Source organism: Melospiza georgiana, chromosome 16 (genome assembly GCF_028018845.1).
Source record: "Melospiza georgiana isolate bMelGeo1 chromosome 16, bMelGeo1.pri, whole genome shotgun sequence".
NCBI lineage: Eukaryota > Metazoa > Chordata > Aves > Passeriformes > Passerellidae > Melospiza > Melospiza georgiana.
Window position 1 is genome coordinate 16305464 of NC_080445.1, and position 17116 is coordinate 16322579.

Consider the following 17116-nt stretch of genomic DNA (forward strand, 5'->3'; position numbering starts at 1 on the left):
GAAATGACCTTTTCCTTGTGCTCTTGCCAGCTGGATGTATTTGGGCACTGCTGGGGCCTCTTCAGCAGTCACCTGGCTGGAGGAGAGGAAGAAGGGGGAAGGGTGCTGAGCTGTAAGCCAGCGAGCCTGACTTGACATCTGGACTTTGTAGTGGAGGCCAATTGAGTGAGCTCTGGGTATCCGGTACAGCGTGTACAGATGCAGGAAGGTGGCGAGTGCTGCCATCCTCCCGCGCCCCCAGCCCCCACCCCAGCTATTTATAACCTTGGCAGCTCTGAGCACTCAGCTGAAAATACACGGAAGATCTCACAGAGCCTTCTTGTCAAAAACACAGGAGGGCTGGGGAGGGCCGCTTGCCACTATGACCTGCCCCTTACGTCCCTGAGCAGCTGGAGTTTGGGGAGCCAGCTCTTGGTCTGCTGCTGGAAGGAGTGGAAGATATGGCACTGCTGATGGGATGCAAGCACTGGATAACTACACTGAAGTGCTGAAAGTATGCCAGACTTCAACAGCCTGAGCTAGAGCTGGACTGTGGCTAGGAAGGAATAAGACAGGGAATTCTTTTTGTATAATCTTAGTACAGAAGTTTCTACTAAAGAATAAATAATGTTCAGATTTTGACTTTAAAATCTCCCCAAACCTTCTTCCCTGAAAGCAATTTAGAAACTTCATGTTCACCCCAAGTTTTAAAGCAAGTCACAAAACATGAAAAAGAAAAATCATTCTAAGTGTAAGGGCTAGTTGGTAAGAAATGTGAGTGACCGTAACTGCTCCTTGGCAGGGCACGGGACAGGCAGAGAGGTGAGCAGAACCTTGGTTCTGACGTTGAGCTTCACTTCTCTCAGTCGTGCTTGTGCCAGGGAAGAAACTGACATCCAAAAATATGACTAGTACAGAGTGGCTTGATGTAACTGCAAGAGAAGGAGCTTCAAAGCAAGAAAGAAAGAAAGCTTGAGCAGAGATTGGACTAGGGGGCATCCAAGATCCCTTCCAACCCAGGCATTCTGTGACTGTGAGGTTTACCCCAGATGTCTGTAAGGAGTTGCTCTAGCCCACATGACCCTCTGATGTATTTGAACAGAGAAGCTTTTGTTGGGGAAACTCTGCCTTCAGCCTGCAGGAGAGGGTAGTTTGATTTTAACCAAACTCCTACCCAAATGGAATGGGGATTGTTTCAGAAGGTCTCACTTCTAAGGAATCACAGATCTGCACCTTAGCAGATCACAGCTGTACTTGAAAGGCAACTCACAGTTTCCATCTCAGTTATTCAGCTCTTCTGTACTGAGAAAAAGTGAAGTTACAATATGCAGTTCTTACTGGGTTTTTCTGCCTCAAATTTATTAAAATACTAAAACCAGCTTTCTAATAGAATGTACATGTGAATTGCTGTATGCTGTGCTTGAGAGAACGTATTAACTCTAATACTGTTGCTTATACAGTCAAGCAGGAAAAAGAAATTTCTTGGTAATAACCAAAAAACTGTATGGCAATGGCATGATTGATCTGGTCCCCCCTAATGAGGATGGAATAAATGAGCTGATAATCAAGTCAGCTTTGCATTTGGTAAATGATCATTGTCAGGGGTCCTCCACTTCATCAGCCACTTCTTCCTCCTCCCTGTTGTCCATGCTGCCATGGCCAGAGTGTGCTGTGGCCTGGGCTTGGCTCATGGGAACACCAGCTCCTCGGTGCACAGCCTCCATGGTCTGTGGGGACACATAGTAGCTCAGGTTTGAGGCTGGAATTCTTTTCTGCATCTCTTCCAGGTAGCGATAAGCCTAAAGGAATGCAGAGATCAGTGTCACAGAGAGCACTGCTACAGGGGCCCCAGCAAACCATTTCTTGTACTTTGCACATTAAAAGTGAAGTTCATCAGCACACCTGGAGAACTTGCACTTGACACCCTCATGTTTCATCAGAGTACTGGACCTGTTCAGGGGGTGTCTGGCACATCTGCCATGAAGGAGCAATTCACTGTTCCCTCAAATAACTGCCATTTTACAGTTTTTTTCTCTGGCCAGGTAGCAAACACAGTGTGGTGGCATTGCTGAGGCATGCACCAAGACTTGCCCTCTGTTCTCACTGAATTACTGGGAATAGTTAAGATTCTACCACCATTTACCCTCTGTGTCCTGTGAGCTTTCCTTTTCTCACGTAGAATGAAAAATAGAGGTAAAGTTCCTGAGCTGTGCCTCACCCTGCTGCATATTTAGGCTCCTACCATGGAACATCTTCCTGTGTGAGAGCCATGCTCCACCAAGATGTTCCAGTGGACAATATGGCTTCTGTAGGTTAGAAGAATTAAGACTTTACTTACTGTATGGAATTCCTCCACTTGTGCATAATGCTGAACCAAAAATCCCAGGACGTCGCCATGCCGGACGGCATTGTCAAAGTCCTGTTCAGCCAGGAGCAGCTCACACTGCCTGACTGCTTCTTTAGGGTCTTCAGGGTAAACTCTAGGAAAGGGGAAAAGGAAGTGTCACAGCCCAAGGAGAGCATTCAGCTTTTCCAGACAAGGACAGGGAAGAGTTTTTGCTGCATAAGTTTTCAAGACAGAAGCCAAAACAAAACCCAGAAATGCCCCTTGTCCTGGGGCTGATTGGCCAGTGTGGGCAGCAAGGGATGCCTGCCCTGCTCAGATGAGACACCCACCTGCAGAGTTCCCTCCAGCCCTGGGGTTCCAGCACAGGCAGGATATGGAGTTGCTGAAGCAAGTCCAGAGGAGACCATGAAGGTGTTCCAAGGGCTGGAGCCCCTCTGGAGCCAGGCTGGGAGAGCTGGGGGTGTTGATCTGGAAAGAAGGCTCCAGGGAGACCTCAGAGCCTCTTCCAGGGCTTAAAGGGGCTCCAGGACAGCTGGAGAGGGACTTGGGACAAGGGCCCTGAGGGACAGGACACAGGGAATGGCTTCCCACTCACAGAGGACATGGTTAGATGGGATATTGGGAAGGAACTGTTCCCTAGGAGGGTGGGCAGGCCCTGGCACAGGGTGCCCATAGAAGCTGTGGCTGCCCCATCCCTGGAAATTTTCAAGGCCAGGTTGGATGTAGCTTAGAAGAACATGGGGTAGTGGAAGGTGTTCCTGCCTATGGCAGGCTTTTGGAACAAGAAGGTCTTTAAAGTCCCTTCCCACCCAAACCAGTCAGTGATTCTGTGATTTTATGATAATCACCTTTCTGGCTACACCTCCCTTGGTCTATATCCTTCTCTTTCAGGTTACCTTTCCATCTTTATTGCAACATTTTAAATGCACTTTTAAAAGTCACATTTTGATTTCCCTCCTAGAAAAATGTATCAGCAGCTTTTTTTTTTTTTTTTTTTGCAGCAAGCTGCAAATTTCTTATTAAACTTCAGGTGCTGTTACAACTTCTATTCTGGTATGATATTTCTGTCATTTAGTTTCTGTAGTATCCATGCTGCAGCTCACCTCTGAGCATGGATGAACCGCTTCATCAGACTCATCCTGCTCTGCAGTTGACCAAGTTTGCTTTCTTGTTCCACAGGGCTTCTGACCTTTGCTTTGGAAAGGCACTTGTATGCTTCTGCCAGTGCTCTGTGGGCTTTTTCATAGTTCTGATACTCATCGATTTCTACCTGCAAGAGGAGAGAGCAGATGGTCTTGCTCCAGAGCCAATAAACCAAACACCTTCAGCAGCCATAGAAAGGGCAGTACCTGAGCACATGCATCATAGAAACCTGCCAGGAGGTCAAGGGCTCCTCCTTTGGTGTAGAAGCTGATGATATTTGCAATAATCTTTGCGTCCTTGCGCCAATCCAGTGACTGCAGGTAGTTGGCTGCCATGATATAAATTTCTCTCTGTCTGGAAACTCCCGCAAAGAAGATAATTTTCTCAGTATCTCCAGATTTCAGTAATGCCCTCATAGCCTGGCAAGGGAAAGAGTGGCACAGAGGGAGAGAGGGAAAATACAAAATGCAAAAACACCATCAAGATGGCTCAGAAGTTTCATCTGGGTAGCTACTGTAGGAAGTCTGCTTCAAGGTTTACTTTTCAAAACACCCTCATTTTGAGGCTCTCCAGGCTGACCTTTAATTTGTTTCCTGCTTGTGTGTATTTCTTGGTGGCAATGTGGTAGTTGCCTTGTCTCATGCAGCAGTCAGCAATTTGCTCCAGCAGCTCTCTCCGGGACTCCTCAGAGAGATCCTGGGATTCCTTGGAGACTGTCATCTTCTCAGCCAGCTCCTCGGTGATGGTTAGATTCTGCTCCAGGCAGAGCTGCAGAGCTTCGTGGTACTGATGGGAGCAAGAGAATAATGAGATGTTGTAAACACTACCATGATACCTCACATTTGCTTGTGGAGTAACCTACAGAAATCCGCTAGAAACACAAGTATCTGAGGATGCTCTGTCTGGAACTGGGCTGTAGTTACATGTCAACATCAGCCCCTGTTCAGGCACACACTGTCCCATTTGTTTGCTAAGAAGAACATGTTTGTTCTTCCATGACAACACTGCTCTCACACAAGTGTGCCATAAAGATTCAGCCATTTTGATGCTGAACATGAGGTTTTCAGAGACATAAAAGTCAGGTTTGTTAGGCACGATCAATAGTAACGTTTCCAGCAAATACAAATAAATTGAAAAATTTTGTTAAATATTTTGGTACTTCCCATATAGGAACAAATTCTGAGTAGGCTATACAAAAGCTTGTAGTCCAGAAAAGGGCTATGGTACCCTTGCAAAGTGTAGAAGAAAGCCAGCCATAGGAGCTTGTTAAAGAGGAGGGAGCACAGAATGGTCTGGTGCCCAGCATTTTGGCAAGGCTGAGCTGCCAGTGCCTCTGAATCACTGGCTTAGGAGGAATCTTGAAACTTTACAAATGTCTCTTGTATCTGTTTATCTGCACAGATAAATGGCTGTGTGCAGGTACACACCTGTTGTGCTCCTTTACCTGTGCAGAGGGGAGCAGAGGGCTCAGCTCACCTTCTTGGCTGTGAGCAGCAGCTCCATTGCCTTCTCATACTGAGCATGTTCAATGAAGAAGCCGGAGCAGCGGGCGAGCAGGGCTGGGTCGGATTTCTCATCCAGGTCCTCAGCAATGAGCTGCAGGGCCCCGAACTGCTGCGTGGCGAAGGCCAGCTCCAGGGCTTTGGAGAAGTGTCCTGCCTGCAAAATTAGGAATGAGGCTTCAAAACTAGAATGAGCACTACAGAGCCAGTTCACAGGACACCCTGGCTTAATAAAGAATTACTCACCATGAAAAAATTACAAATAAGCAGGACCACAGCGGATTTACAATTCCTCTGCTGTAGGAACTGCTTCAGAGTAAAGTTTGGGAGTTTTTACTAAAAAACATTTACCTTGTGGTATAACATAACAGCTCTGTCCATTTGATCCCCCTTTTCCTCGTAATAGCAGGCTGCCTCTATCATGTCTTCTGGTGAGCTCAGGAGAGCCAGGTTCATCAGCTGATCATTTAAATTATTCGCCTGTTCAGAAGCAAAGATTTGGCTCTGAGTGTGCACACAAAAATTTCGTAATTCCAACTTCTGACAAGCCTGTATCTTTATGCTGTCCCATAGTTCCAAACTCTCACCCCCTTCTGTGTAAAACCTCTACAACCCAAGTGATCTTCAGCTTTGATTATGATTATTTCTTTCAGGGATTTTCTGATGAGCTGTTTAAGAAAATACATTTCCAAACCACCAAGGCTTTATTGATCCCCCTTTAGCAGAAACCAGGAGCAGCTTCATCATGGGCTGTTCAAGAGCAGGCAGTGTCTCATGGGACACAACAGGCACAAACACCCTGTACTCCCAGAGGGCAGAAGGCTGTGCTGGTGCGGGCACACGGCGCCTCTCGGCGTACCTTGCACAAGCGGATGGCGTTGTTGAACGCCTGGGCCCGGCTGTAGAAGTGCACGGCCTGCTTGATGTCCTCCTGACTCTCGTACTGGCGTGCCAGGTGATAGGAGGCTGCCCCATTCCCCGTTTCATTTGCTATTTCAGCAGCCTGCAGAAGGAATTGTACAGCTTTACTTCATGTCCATGCTCCTCCCAGGACTGAGAGCTCTGGAAGCAGGTGGAAGCAGGCTGCCTTACCTTCTCAATGTTGCCTTGAAAGCAGTGAACACGGACTAGGGAAAAATAATCGTGAGCCAGTTCATAGTATTTTAATGCGGACTCCATGTCTGACTGGCTCTCCAAGTACTGTGCCCACCACTTCCACAGGCTCCTGGAAAAGCAACAATATTAACTGCAGCAATGAGAAATGACAGATGCTGTTTGTCACTGCTAGAGAGCTTGAACTAAAGACTTAACACACTTCTTAGTGTGTTCATGATTTACCCCAACCCAAGTGTGACACTCCCAAGATCTGCACTATACCAGAAGTCAGCCTGGATAACAATGTGGCAGTTACTATGCAAGTGCAGCGTAAACCTGAAAAGCTGTTGGAGGGTCATAGTGGATAAGGCAGGGGCTGAATGAGACTGAGAAGATTCACACTCTGTCATCCTTGCACTCATCACAAATTGTATGTCAGATCTGACAGCCCATGTAGAAGGAACAAGCATAGCACTGACTTGTCTTTCATCTTGTTGATGTAGTTCTCCAGTGCTTGTAAGTCTTCAGAGAGCATTCGAGGTACCTCAAACCTGTGTGTGTCTGACTTTTCATAGCTGTAGAGAAGAACATATTAGATGTGAGATGACAGCCTCCTTATTAGCTCTCTATTAATCTATTTAATCTTGTTTGCCAGCCAAACAACAGACAACACTGGCAACAACTTCAGCTGTATAAGTTCACTGTACGACCAGTTGCAGTCCACCAGCACCATCAAAAATTAAAAGTTCAGTGGTACTGCCAGGCACTTGGAATCAGGGAGGAGTGATATTCACAGCACACAAAATACTTTAAAAGTGCCAGTGATGGCCCAAAGAAGTATTCCAGAAAGTTCCCCAAGCATCAAGCCCACCTGTCTGGACAGGTCACAAATGGCCCAGGCTCCACATTGTACCCACTGCAGCATCAGCCTCTGCCACTGCTGAGAGGTCACTGCCCTTCCCCAGCACCCACATCTCCTAACCCCACTGCCCACCATGGCCAGCAGTGGGTCTGCCTGAGCACAGCAGAGTTCTGCTGTGATTCTGAACAGAATTGACCTTATTGGATGATGATGATGATGGGAACTTTTCATATTGGAAAACTCATATAAAAACAAGATCTCAAACAAGAAATACAAGACATCAAAAATACTCTCCCCTAACTTGTCATGGGACTTGGCAGTCACAGGAGAGGATCAGCCACCAGAAGCAACCAAATCAAACTCAATTCTGCTCCACCATTTGTGTCTGGGACTCTCGGGGAAAGGCAAATAATTGGTTTTTTCATGGAAAAGGAAGGAAAAGATGGCAGTGGTCTTCCAGAGACAAACATAGGACTGGATATGAGTGGGTTTTCTCTGCTGGCCCAGACAGATTCTTGACTTTTTAAGACACTACACATTATTTGCGTGGGAGGGTGCTGGGAGGTTTCACTGGGAATGCTTTCACTCTATGAGATAGAAGGCACCAGAAACAGGAAAAGACTTTAATTAATTTTTACTGGTCATGATCAAACATCCTCCTTCACCCATCTTCACAGGAGAAAGAGGCTCCCAGCCCCCCCAGCTTACGCCCAGCTGCTGCTTACTGGGTGAGTGCCAGGCTCTGCTGCCCGGTTGCCTCCAGGTGCTTGGCGTAGTTGTAGTGGGTGGTGCGCAGGTGAACCCGGTCGTGAGCCTCGGCCGTCTCGATGGCTTTCTGCCACTGGTTGGAGGCCTGGTAGAACTTGTTCAAGAGGTCATAGCGTCTGCAATCCTTGTACAGCCGCTCTGCGTCCTCCTGGGGGAGAGGAACACCCAAGATGCCGTCAGCCCTGCCCACGCTGCATGTCAGCCACACCGGCATTCTCGGAGCAGTTTATTAGTGCAGGGCATTGCAATGCAATTAAAGCAACAATCGATCGGTCACAGGGTTTAACCAACTAAATATACATGGCCTAGGATAGCATGTTTTTGGGAAACAGGATGGTCATGTAAAAATAAGGAAAGCATTCAGATCCTGACACTTATTGTACAGGATTGCCTGAGAGGCAGGGGAGTGACCCAAGCAAGTCATCAATGATCAAATACTGTCATCAGGAGTGTGAATCACCAAAAATGGAGACATGCTTAGGTGGGGGTACAGCTACCGATCATGCTGCCCACCCAGGGGTGGGGCTTAGGAGAGGATCCTGGCACTCAGGGTTTGAGAATTAAGGTGTTGCAAGCCAGGGAACCCCTGTGGCCTCCCAGCAGATCTCAGAGGTAGCAATGCTGTTTGTGGACAACTGAGCTCCATTCCTGGGAATAAATGTTAGTAATTTATTGCAGAATTAGAACAGGAGGGTTTTGCTGGTGCTGACGCAAGGGCGGGCAAATTTGGAACTATTATTTTTATTCTCTGAGAGGTTCTAACTCCTGTGGAAGGAGCACTTTCCTGCTCCACCCAACTGCTGTCCAGCTGAACACTATATTTAGTAAATTAAGATTATCTGTCCAAGACAGAAAAATGCTTTTTGTCTCTTATTGTTTCAAATTTAAAAAAGCACAGAAAGTGGAAAAGGAAGATGCCTGCCCTAAGACTCTGTACAAGATGGAAAAAAGCAGTAGAACTGCATTTGTTTTGCTGCAGTTACCTTCCACCTCTCCAAACAGATCTAAATATCCAAGAGAAGCAGTGCTGACACTTTTCAGCCTCATAGTTTTCTCTGCCAGGAAGCCTTTACAAACATTTAGTTTAAATTTTCCTTTTTTCCTTACCTTTTACTCAGAATAGTTCCTCTCTGTCTCTTTCTTTCTCTCATACTCATACTATAGATTACAAAATACCTTTTCAAGCCAAATTTTATCTATTTGACCATTTTCAAGACTTCCTTTTCTGTGAAATCTTTCTAAGAGCGGAGAAATTTGCATTGGTTTTGTCTGAAGCTTTTCCAGTTCATCAACTATTTTTTCAACTATTTATGACATACTTAAAGCCTGGAGGTCATCATTCCAGCTGTAGCTGCCCTGAATACACAGATAGGAGTTACCAAATCCAGGCCCCAGGATTTGGCATCTCCTCAAACATGGCCCCAAACTGATTTTTGCTGTCATAGCACCTTGCTATTTTTTATCTAATTCAGTATTTCTTATAGACTGTGGGTTATTTCATAAATTCTTTTTCAGTTTTTCCCTCTGACAGATCATATGTCTGGATCTCTTACGGTTCCCAAATGAAAAATTTCTGGCTTTCTTATGGATCATTGCTAAAGGTATTAAATTAGTCAAATACTAATTCCTCTCTAACCAACATCAGTCAATTTTCAATCCATATGACAATGCTGGCCTCAAATTCAACTTAGATCTCAGTTCTATTGGCAGTCAAGGGGAATGAAGACAGACATGAGACACAAGGTCCACACTGGGGTGTATCTGCTGCCAGGTTGGGCTTCAGGTGGTGGAACCACCAGATCTTGTCCTCTGTCTGAGCTGGATGCAGCCAAGTTCCTGCTCACACAGTGGGAGAAGTCAGGATAGAAATCTGGGTGACTAGGCATCCCTGGGACAGTACAGGCAATGAATGTGACTGACCAGAGCTCTCCAGCCCTACAGGAAAAGTCTATTTTCCCTGAACTCCTTCAACAACCTCAGGTCAGCCCTCACTCTGTGACAGCACACAGCTCTAGCCTTTCACTCTAGAAACAAATAAGTTCAAATTGGAACTTGTGTTCCATACCAGAACTTAAATATCAGAGCTCCATATCAGAGCTTAAAACATGTTTGTTGAAACATTTTAACTATAATAAAATACAGCCTTTTTTAAATCCAGTGAAACCTAGTTTGGAAGAGGCTTATGCCCCAAAAAAGCAGATTTTTGTTAAATGTTTCACACATAAAACAATCTTTAAAATATGTTTCCTTTAGTTAGCAGTTTCTTTCACTGAGTGATTTTTCAGAGTCTGATAGAAACCATTCATAGCTTGGCTGTGGGATTTACCAGCATGCCCAGCTGGATGGCCAGCACAGCCACCCTGGCCTTCTGCTCTGGCTCTTGCTCAGCCTCCCGCAGTGCCTTGGCTCCTCTGGCATGACCCATGTGCCCCAGGCAAATTTTGGCAACATCAAGCCTCTGAGTCTTCACACACATGCGAGCCATGTTCTCCCAGACAGCCTCACTGCAGGAAACAGGAGAGAAAAGGAGAGCTGTTATTGTGTCACCTGGAAGGCAAGTGAGGTGTGAGGAGGGAGAGTGTGAAAGGGGAAACCATCAGTACATTGGCAATGGGGTGACTATAACAGAGACTCCAGCTGTGCCAAGATCAAAGAGGAACAGAACAGGCTCACACACAAAGGTCACTTCTTGAGCTAAATGACCCCAACCTTAAGGAAATATTGTGGACTTTGATTTACACCAATGTCTAAACAACAGCAATTACACATCTACTCTGGAGACAGGCTGAGAGAGTTGGGGATGTTCAGCCTGGAGAAGAGAAGGCTCTGAGGAGAACTGAAGAGCACCTTCCAGTGCCTAAAGGAGCTCCAGGAGAGCTGGAGAGGGAGTTGGGATGAGGGCTTAGAGGGACAGGACAAGGGGGAATGGCTTTAAATTGCAAAAGGGGTGATTCAGATTGGAAGAAATTCTTTCCTATGAGGGTGGGGAGGCCCTGGCACAGGTTGCCCAGAGCAGCTGTGGCTGCCCCATCCCTGGAAACATTCAAGGCCAGTTTGGATGGGACTTGGAGCAACCTGGGAATGGTGGGCATCTCTGCCCAAAGCAGGGGTGGGTAGAACTAGATGGTCTTTAAGGTCCCTTCCAACCCAAACCAGTCCATGTTTGCATGTATATAAACATTTATCATGTGCCTATCCTGCTGTAGCTGCAACCTGTAGACAGTCACAACTCCCACACTGATGTTCAGAAATCAAAATTTAAATTACAAAAACGTTTTAACCTACACTGGAAATCTCCTGTTGCAGTCTGGAGTAGTTTAAATACTGAACAACTACTGGGAGTACAATTGTTGTACCCAGTTATAGGGAATGATGTGTAGAAAAATTACCTAACAACCATGTTCTAATTTAAAACTTGCATAAATAGACAAAAAGAAAAGCTTTGTAATGCTCAGAACAAGAAGTCAGGGCTATGAGCTTGGAGTTAACACTGCAAAGTCCCCTGCCCAGGTAAAGCAGGATGGGCTGAGGACCATGCTCCCAGCTGGAATGGTTGGCAGAATTGCTTAGCAGAAGGAGCACAACAGAACTGACCATCACAGCGTGGGACAAGCAAATATTTTCACAGATTCTATTCACTTTTGAGACTCTTCAAAATTTCATGCAGTACGTTTGACTAATAAAAACCATGAGCATTCAAAATAAGGTTTTTTTTCTATGTCACCCTCAGCAGTGGTACAGTCTGTGCAGTTCTCAGGCACCAACACAGCACAAAGGAAAGATCTAAATTCTAAAAGCAAGGAAAAAATAAGAAAATAATAGAATAGAATAGAATGACACTTTATGACCAGCCAACAAATTCCCTTCCAGCTTTCCTATGATTAAAATGTTTTTCTGTTTCCAGTGGCTGTGAGAAAGCCCTGCATACACAGGAGAAAGTGACCAACCGGGAAACAGTGGAACAGGTGAGCCATGACGTGCTCATACACTAACAAAAGGCACAGGAAAAATTCTTTGCGTAATCTAGTTAAGAATTTTAGAGCATCTTTTACTTGCAGTGCAACTCACATGAAGGTTTCGGATATTAATCAATATAAGTAGTACAGACTTCACTGAGACAAACGGTATGGAAAAAATAAGAAAGGAATGAAAATGTTAAATCAGGGACAAATTTCAGAAAGATCAAAAGTGTTTCTGGTTTAGAAAAGCAAAAATGCATGTCTGAGTGCCGCCTTTCTTACAACTGAGTGCTATTCAAGCATAGCCTCCTCATGCTCTTCTCCCACATGTCCAAACTCCCCAGCCAAGGAGTCTAAAGGAATATTGAAATAAAGCATGGTCATTTCAGACCTGGAAGGGCCCGACAGAAACCAATACCACTCAATACAAAAATGCTGCCTTGTGTCATCAGATGTAACATTCCTAATTTCTGAAAAGTTGGAACAGTTTTCTCTTTTATTCCAGACACTATCTCTATCTGGAATTGGGAAAAGTTGGAAAAACACCTTTAAACAACATTGACATGATCAACATGATGTTAGTTATGGTCACCTGGCTTTGACCAACACAGCCATCTGAGTTCTGTCCTTAGGAAAAGCTGCTCGAGGCTGTGCCTGGGCACAGCTGTTCTTCACAAGACTTGAGGAGAAGTGCATTTCCCAAGCTCTGCAGTGTGCCAGAAGAAGCTGCCAACAGCCAGTTGGCTTGGGGTGAAGGAACACACGTCTGTGCTGGGCTTTGTCAAGCTGACTAACAGTGAATTTCTGAAAGGAAATAAAAGTCTTTCTTTTTCAGAGCTCTGACAGCTCTCAACTCCCTCCATGCAGGAAGATGAGAGTTCATGGGCTCAAACAGGCGAGCAGATGAGATTCTTATTTAGAGTACAGGGAGTGGAAACTTTTGAGAGGAAACAGACTACACAGTGTATTTTAAAGTAGCAAGTTAGAAGATAACAGCGTGCAGAGAGTCATAGCAGGATTTAGGAGATATTGCTCATCATCTCTCAGCTGTTTTATGCTTTCCTGGATGGCAACATCTCCTGCCAATGTCAAAATTCAGCAGGAGCTCCTGCCCCTAGGACTCCTCTTTGGGAGCTCTTGCCCCACACACCTGCCTGTGGGCCACACAGGCACCCAGGTACCTCTGCCCTGAGGAGCTCGAGTTCTGCCATCCCAACTCTTTCTCCTACACTCCAAACCATTTGCAAAATGAACCTGAGAGTTTTGAGCCATGGATATGCTGCAGGCAGCAACAAACACAGAGGGAGAAACAACTGCAGTCAATGTGCTTTGCAGTTGGGATTTATTCCAGCAGACACTGCCTTCTCCCACCCTGGCTGGGCAGGGGATAAGCACACCAGGCTCAAACTGCACCAAAGACACTGAATTTGGGACTGTTCACAGCAGAGCACATCTTGCATGGACTCACCCAGCACAGAGACCACAGCAAGAGATGAGAGGGACAGCAAAGAAAGGTGTCCCTGCCCATGGCAGAGGGTTGGTGCTAGACGGTCCTCAAGGTCTTTTTCAACCCAAACCATTCCATGATTCTAAGATTCTGAGAGACGTGATCAGAGCAGCTCACTAGCACAAGAACCCGTGGCAGGTGAGACCACTGACTCCCTCTGACCATTCCTTCTCCTGCTTCCACCCTGCCGAAACCCCTGAAGGAATGTTTTACCCAAGGAATCCAGCCTTGCTCTGCCCAGAGCAGTTCCCACACCCCACTTGGTTTGCTTAGCAGCTGCACAGGCAAGAACAGCAGCCATGGTCCCCATGGACCTGCAGCAGACACTGGTTCTTTCCAGTAGACACATCCTTCACAAGAGGGTCAGTGCTCAGATGAGGTACATGGAGAGGGAAGGGGAGGGGATCCTGGCAGCACCCACAATCCACTTCCATTTCTCTCTTCATTTCACAAACACCAACCTCAGCCACGAGATGCACAACCTCCCCTGGCAGGCACACACCTCCAGCACCAGGGCAAGTTATGCTGCCCCTCAGAAATGTGGGCAGATGGATGTGGGTCTGGTGAAGCAACAAAAAACAGGAGGTGCAGAACAGATTCACTTAAATCCCAGGGAAAACCACAGTTTATCTCCCAACAGCTGCCAGTGCAGTAAGAAAGCTGAATCTCTCCATGCATCCCTAAAAGGCAGCAACTCTACTTTCCAGGCCTGGCCCTGCTGTCCATATAAAAATGCCAAGTAATATTTTTCCCTGCCCCCAACTGTGACTCCAGGAATTTCCTGTTCTTCCCCTCCTCCTCTTTTCGCCCCCCTGAAAAGCCTCTCACATCTGTACTTCATCAGCTGAAGCTGGAAATGTAACGAAGCCCAGGCACAGCAGCAGTGGGAGCAGAGCCATGGGAAGGCATCCCCAGCAGCCTGGGAGCCCCAGGCTCCCACCAGGGAGGGACACCCTGCTCCAGCCACATCCACAGCACCAGGCACTGGGGAAGCACACACTGATGCCTCTTAAGAGTGGACACAAATCTTACCACATATTTGATGAAAGTTTCCTTGCTTTGTATCTGACCTTTCACATCTGTTTTTCTGTGGAACATCCACAGTCCTCACAAACCCTTCTGTTCCCATATATTTTTCATTGCCTAAAGCACTGAAGTTTAAAGAAAAAATGGAATATTATTCAGAAGGGCTGGAGATTTTTATGTCTGAAGCATCTCACTGAAAAACCTTTTCTCCCTCTATTTAATGGGCTATATTTGGAATATGAACATTGATCAGGATTAAAAAAAAATCTCTTTTCAATTTGGGTCCCACTTTGTCGAACTGGACCCTATAAAATACACATTATATATAACAAATTATTGTTGCATCCTATAATGTTATATTCTAGATAATCACAGAACATCTTTTTCCAAACCCCTGCCATGGGCAGGGATGTCTTCCACTAGACTGGAAAACTCTAAGGACTTGAGAAAATGAGGTTTTAGCTGATGTAGCTAAATTAGGTTTGATGCTTTTAAAATAAAATCCCTTTATGGGATCCTGGTTATAACCTTCCGTGGGGCTAAAAGACAACAAGAAATTCAAGTAATACATGAAAAGTTGTAACAGTTCAATGAGACTCTTGATAGTGTTAATGATATTATATGAGCTACTCTAAGAAAAGTCAAGCATTTTTCATGTATGATCCAAACACTGAAAGCTGATGAGGCTACTCCTAAAAACTCTTCCCTGAATGAAACATACAATTTTGATAAAGCAGCTTCACATAATGGATCTATAATATCCCACTGAATACACAGCTTTGTTCCAAGTTTACCCTCATCAAACCAACACCAAGAGATTGCTCCATGTGGCTTGTATGACACAAACCCCTGTGCTCCACAGAATGCTGTGAGTGCTGCGAAATGCACATCCTGCTGCCTGTTTGCCAGCAAAGAAGCATTCACTAAGGCAGTTTTTTATTAAGGATCAGGATTCCCATACTATTTAAATTGGATTTTAGGGAAAATTTCTTCATGGAAAGAGTGGTTGGGCACTGGCACAGCTGCCCAGGGCAGTGGTGGAGTCACCATCCCTGGAATGATTTAAAAGCTGTGTGGATGTAGCATTTGGGGACATGAGTTTGTGGTTGGACTTGATCTTTTCCAACCTTTATGATTCTATGACTAGACTGATTTGTTCAGCCTTTGTAAAATATAATTGCTATTGTTTTTATTGTTACATGAGAAGGAAGCTTGGACCCCCCTGAAAATACACACTCAGACATCATCAAATCACAAAAATCAAATGGGGGGAGGCAGAAGCAGGTGTGTGACATTTCCCTAAAGGTAAATCTCTCCTGGCATTATCTACATGTAAACATCATCTGCCTTGCTGCTGAATGCCTGACTCAAAATAAACACAGAATAATAATAACAAGTAATCCAAGGGTTTTAAAATATGCAAAAACAGTCATTGCTGGTAGAAAATTTATTTGAAGAATGGCAAACACTGGTGTGCTTATACTGGAAGTTCTAAAACCAGAAATGTACAGAAACATGATCAGTTACAGGGAAAAAGAGAAACCAAAGATGCTACAGTGCTCTCAAGGGATGAAGATGCTCAAAGTATTTAATTTGTTTAAAAGATTAAAAACTATCAGAGCACACAGAGGAGGACTGAGTTCATAGCCAGGCTAGTACATTCAACTTCAGTACCTGAAAACTATTTATAGGAGCATATCAGCTTTATTGGAATTCCCCCCCTTCTCTCACCAAGTCTTGAAAAGAAAATGTTGCCTTGCAAAAAATTTCAGACCAGTTTCTTTCTGTGTATTGGGTCAGGGCAGATCAGTTGGTCAGGGGCAAAGCCTCTTGTCTTGGTAAGATGGAGGCACTATAAAATTAAATCAGTTTGTAATCTAATGGACTGATTACTCATGTGAAATCCTGTGCCAGCCCCTCAGGTGTGGTGGTGCCCGGCAAGGCAGGTCAGTGCCAGTCTCAGAGCTGAGCGGATGCGGTGCCTTGAGTGCAGTGTGTACGAGGCAATGCTACACTCGTGCGGTGTTTGTGCAGCCTGAACTCTGTGCCAGGCTCAGCTCAGGAGGGGCATAACCCCAGGCAGTACCACCCGGCTGCAGGGCAGTGCCCACCAGAATCTCTGTCCTCCTCCCGGTGCTGCCGAGGCAGCCGATGGGAACAGCAAAGAGCCGTATGGAGCGCCAGTCTGGGCAAGACCGCTCTGGAAACATCCAAGTTCAAGAACAGTTTGGAATGCCCGCAGAACTCTCGTTAACGGGTTTATCAGAGAAGCCACCCGCCCTGTGGCAGCGCAGCCCGTACCGAGCTGTCAGCAGGACGATCCCACACAGCAGCGGGGCCTGCACGGCCTGGGCACCGAGCGGGGCGGGCAGCCTCCCTCGAGGCTCTGCGGAGCCCTCACGGCGCCCAGCACGCCGGGCCTTGGGCTCGCCATGCGCTGACTCCCAACCTCACTCACGCCCCAACACTTGCCCTCTGCCTCTGCAGACACCCCCAGATTGGGTTGTTACCGGGTTGAGAGTCTCGAGATTTTATACTTCTTATTTATCTGTCATGGTCCCTCCTATGGTGCAGAGAGGACGCGGACATCAGCGCAGCCCCGCAGAGCTTCCGTCGCGCTGTGCAGCAGCGAACCCCAATCATGTTTTGCTTCTAGTGAAAGGTATTTCAAAATCCCTCTCCTCGATCCGCTTCCACAGAGCTGATGGCCCGAGGGCTGAAGCTGGGATTTCCTTCTCTCCTTTTCCCGAGGAGCTCTGCCGTGCTCCCCAGGCTCCCCGAGGCGCTGCAGCTCCCGGCAGCCCTGCTGGGGGCAGCGGCGAGGGGAGGGAGGAGGCGTGAGGCGGGAAGGGGGCCCTCCGAGGGGAGGAGGGACAACTTTAGAAGTCTCCATAGTTTTTTCCTTTCAGGAAACGCATCCTGTTAATG

The 17116-nt window shown here is 46.3% G+C and overlaps 1 protein-coding gene across 2 annotated transcripts in view; it reads right to left on the reverse strand.

Annotated features, from left to right (window-relative positions):
* Window positions 1–5: 5 nt before the first annotated feature.
* The window catches only part of IFT140 (intraflagellar transport 140), an 84692-nt gene continuing 67581 nt past the window's right edge, over window positions 6–17116 (reverse strand). Inside the window, exons 19-30 of one of the 2 annotated variants that reach the window (XM_058035914.1) lie at window positions 10023–10200; window positions 7654–7844; window positions 6546–6641; window positions 6064–6196; window positions 5831–5974; window positions 5323–5451; window positions 4946–5128; window positions 4049–4255; window positions 3676–3888; window positions 3430–3596; window positions 2318–2459; window positions 6–1778 (exon numbers count right to left, since the gene is read on the reverse strand). In XM_058035914.1, coding sequence (XP_057891897.1) covers window positions 1578–1778; window positions 2318–2459; window positions 3430–3596; window positions 3676–3888; window positions 4049–4255; window positions 4946–5128; window positions 5323–5451; window positions 5831–5974; window positions 6064–6196; window positions 6546–6641; window positions 7654–7844; window positions 10023–10200 — 1984 coding nt within the window. In that variant the 3' untranslated portion in view covers window positions 6–1577. The remainder of the gene's footprint in view (window positions 1779–2317; window positions 2460–3429; window positions 3597–3675; window positions 3889–4048; window positions 4256–4945; window positions 5129–5322; window positions 5452–5830; window positions 5975–6063; window positions 6197–6545; window positions 6642–7653; window positions 7845–10022; window positions 10201–17116) is intronic. The other variant, XM_058035915.1, reaches the window with a different exon arrangement.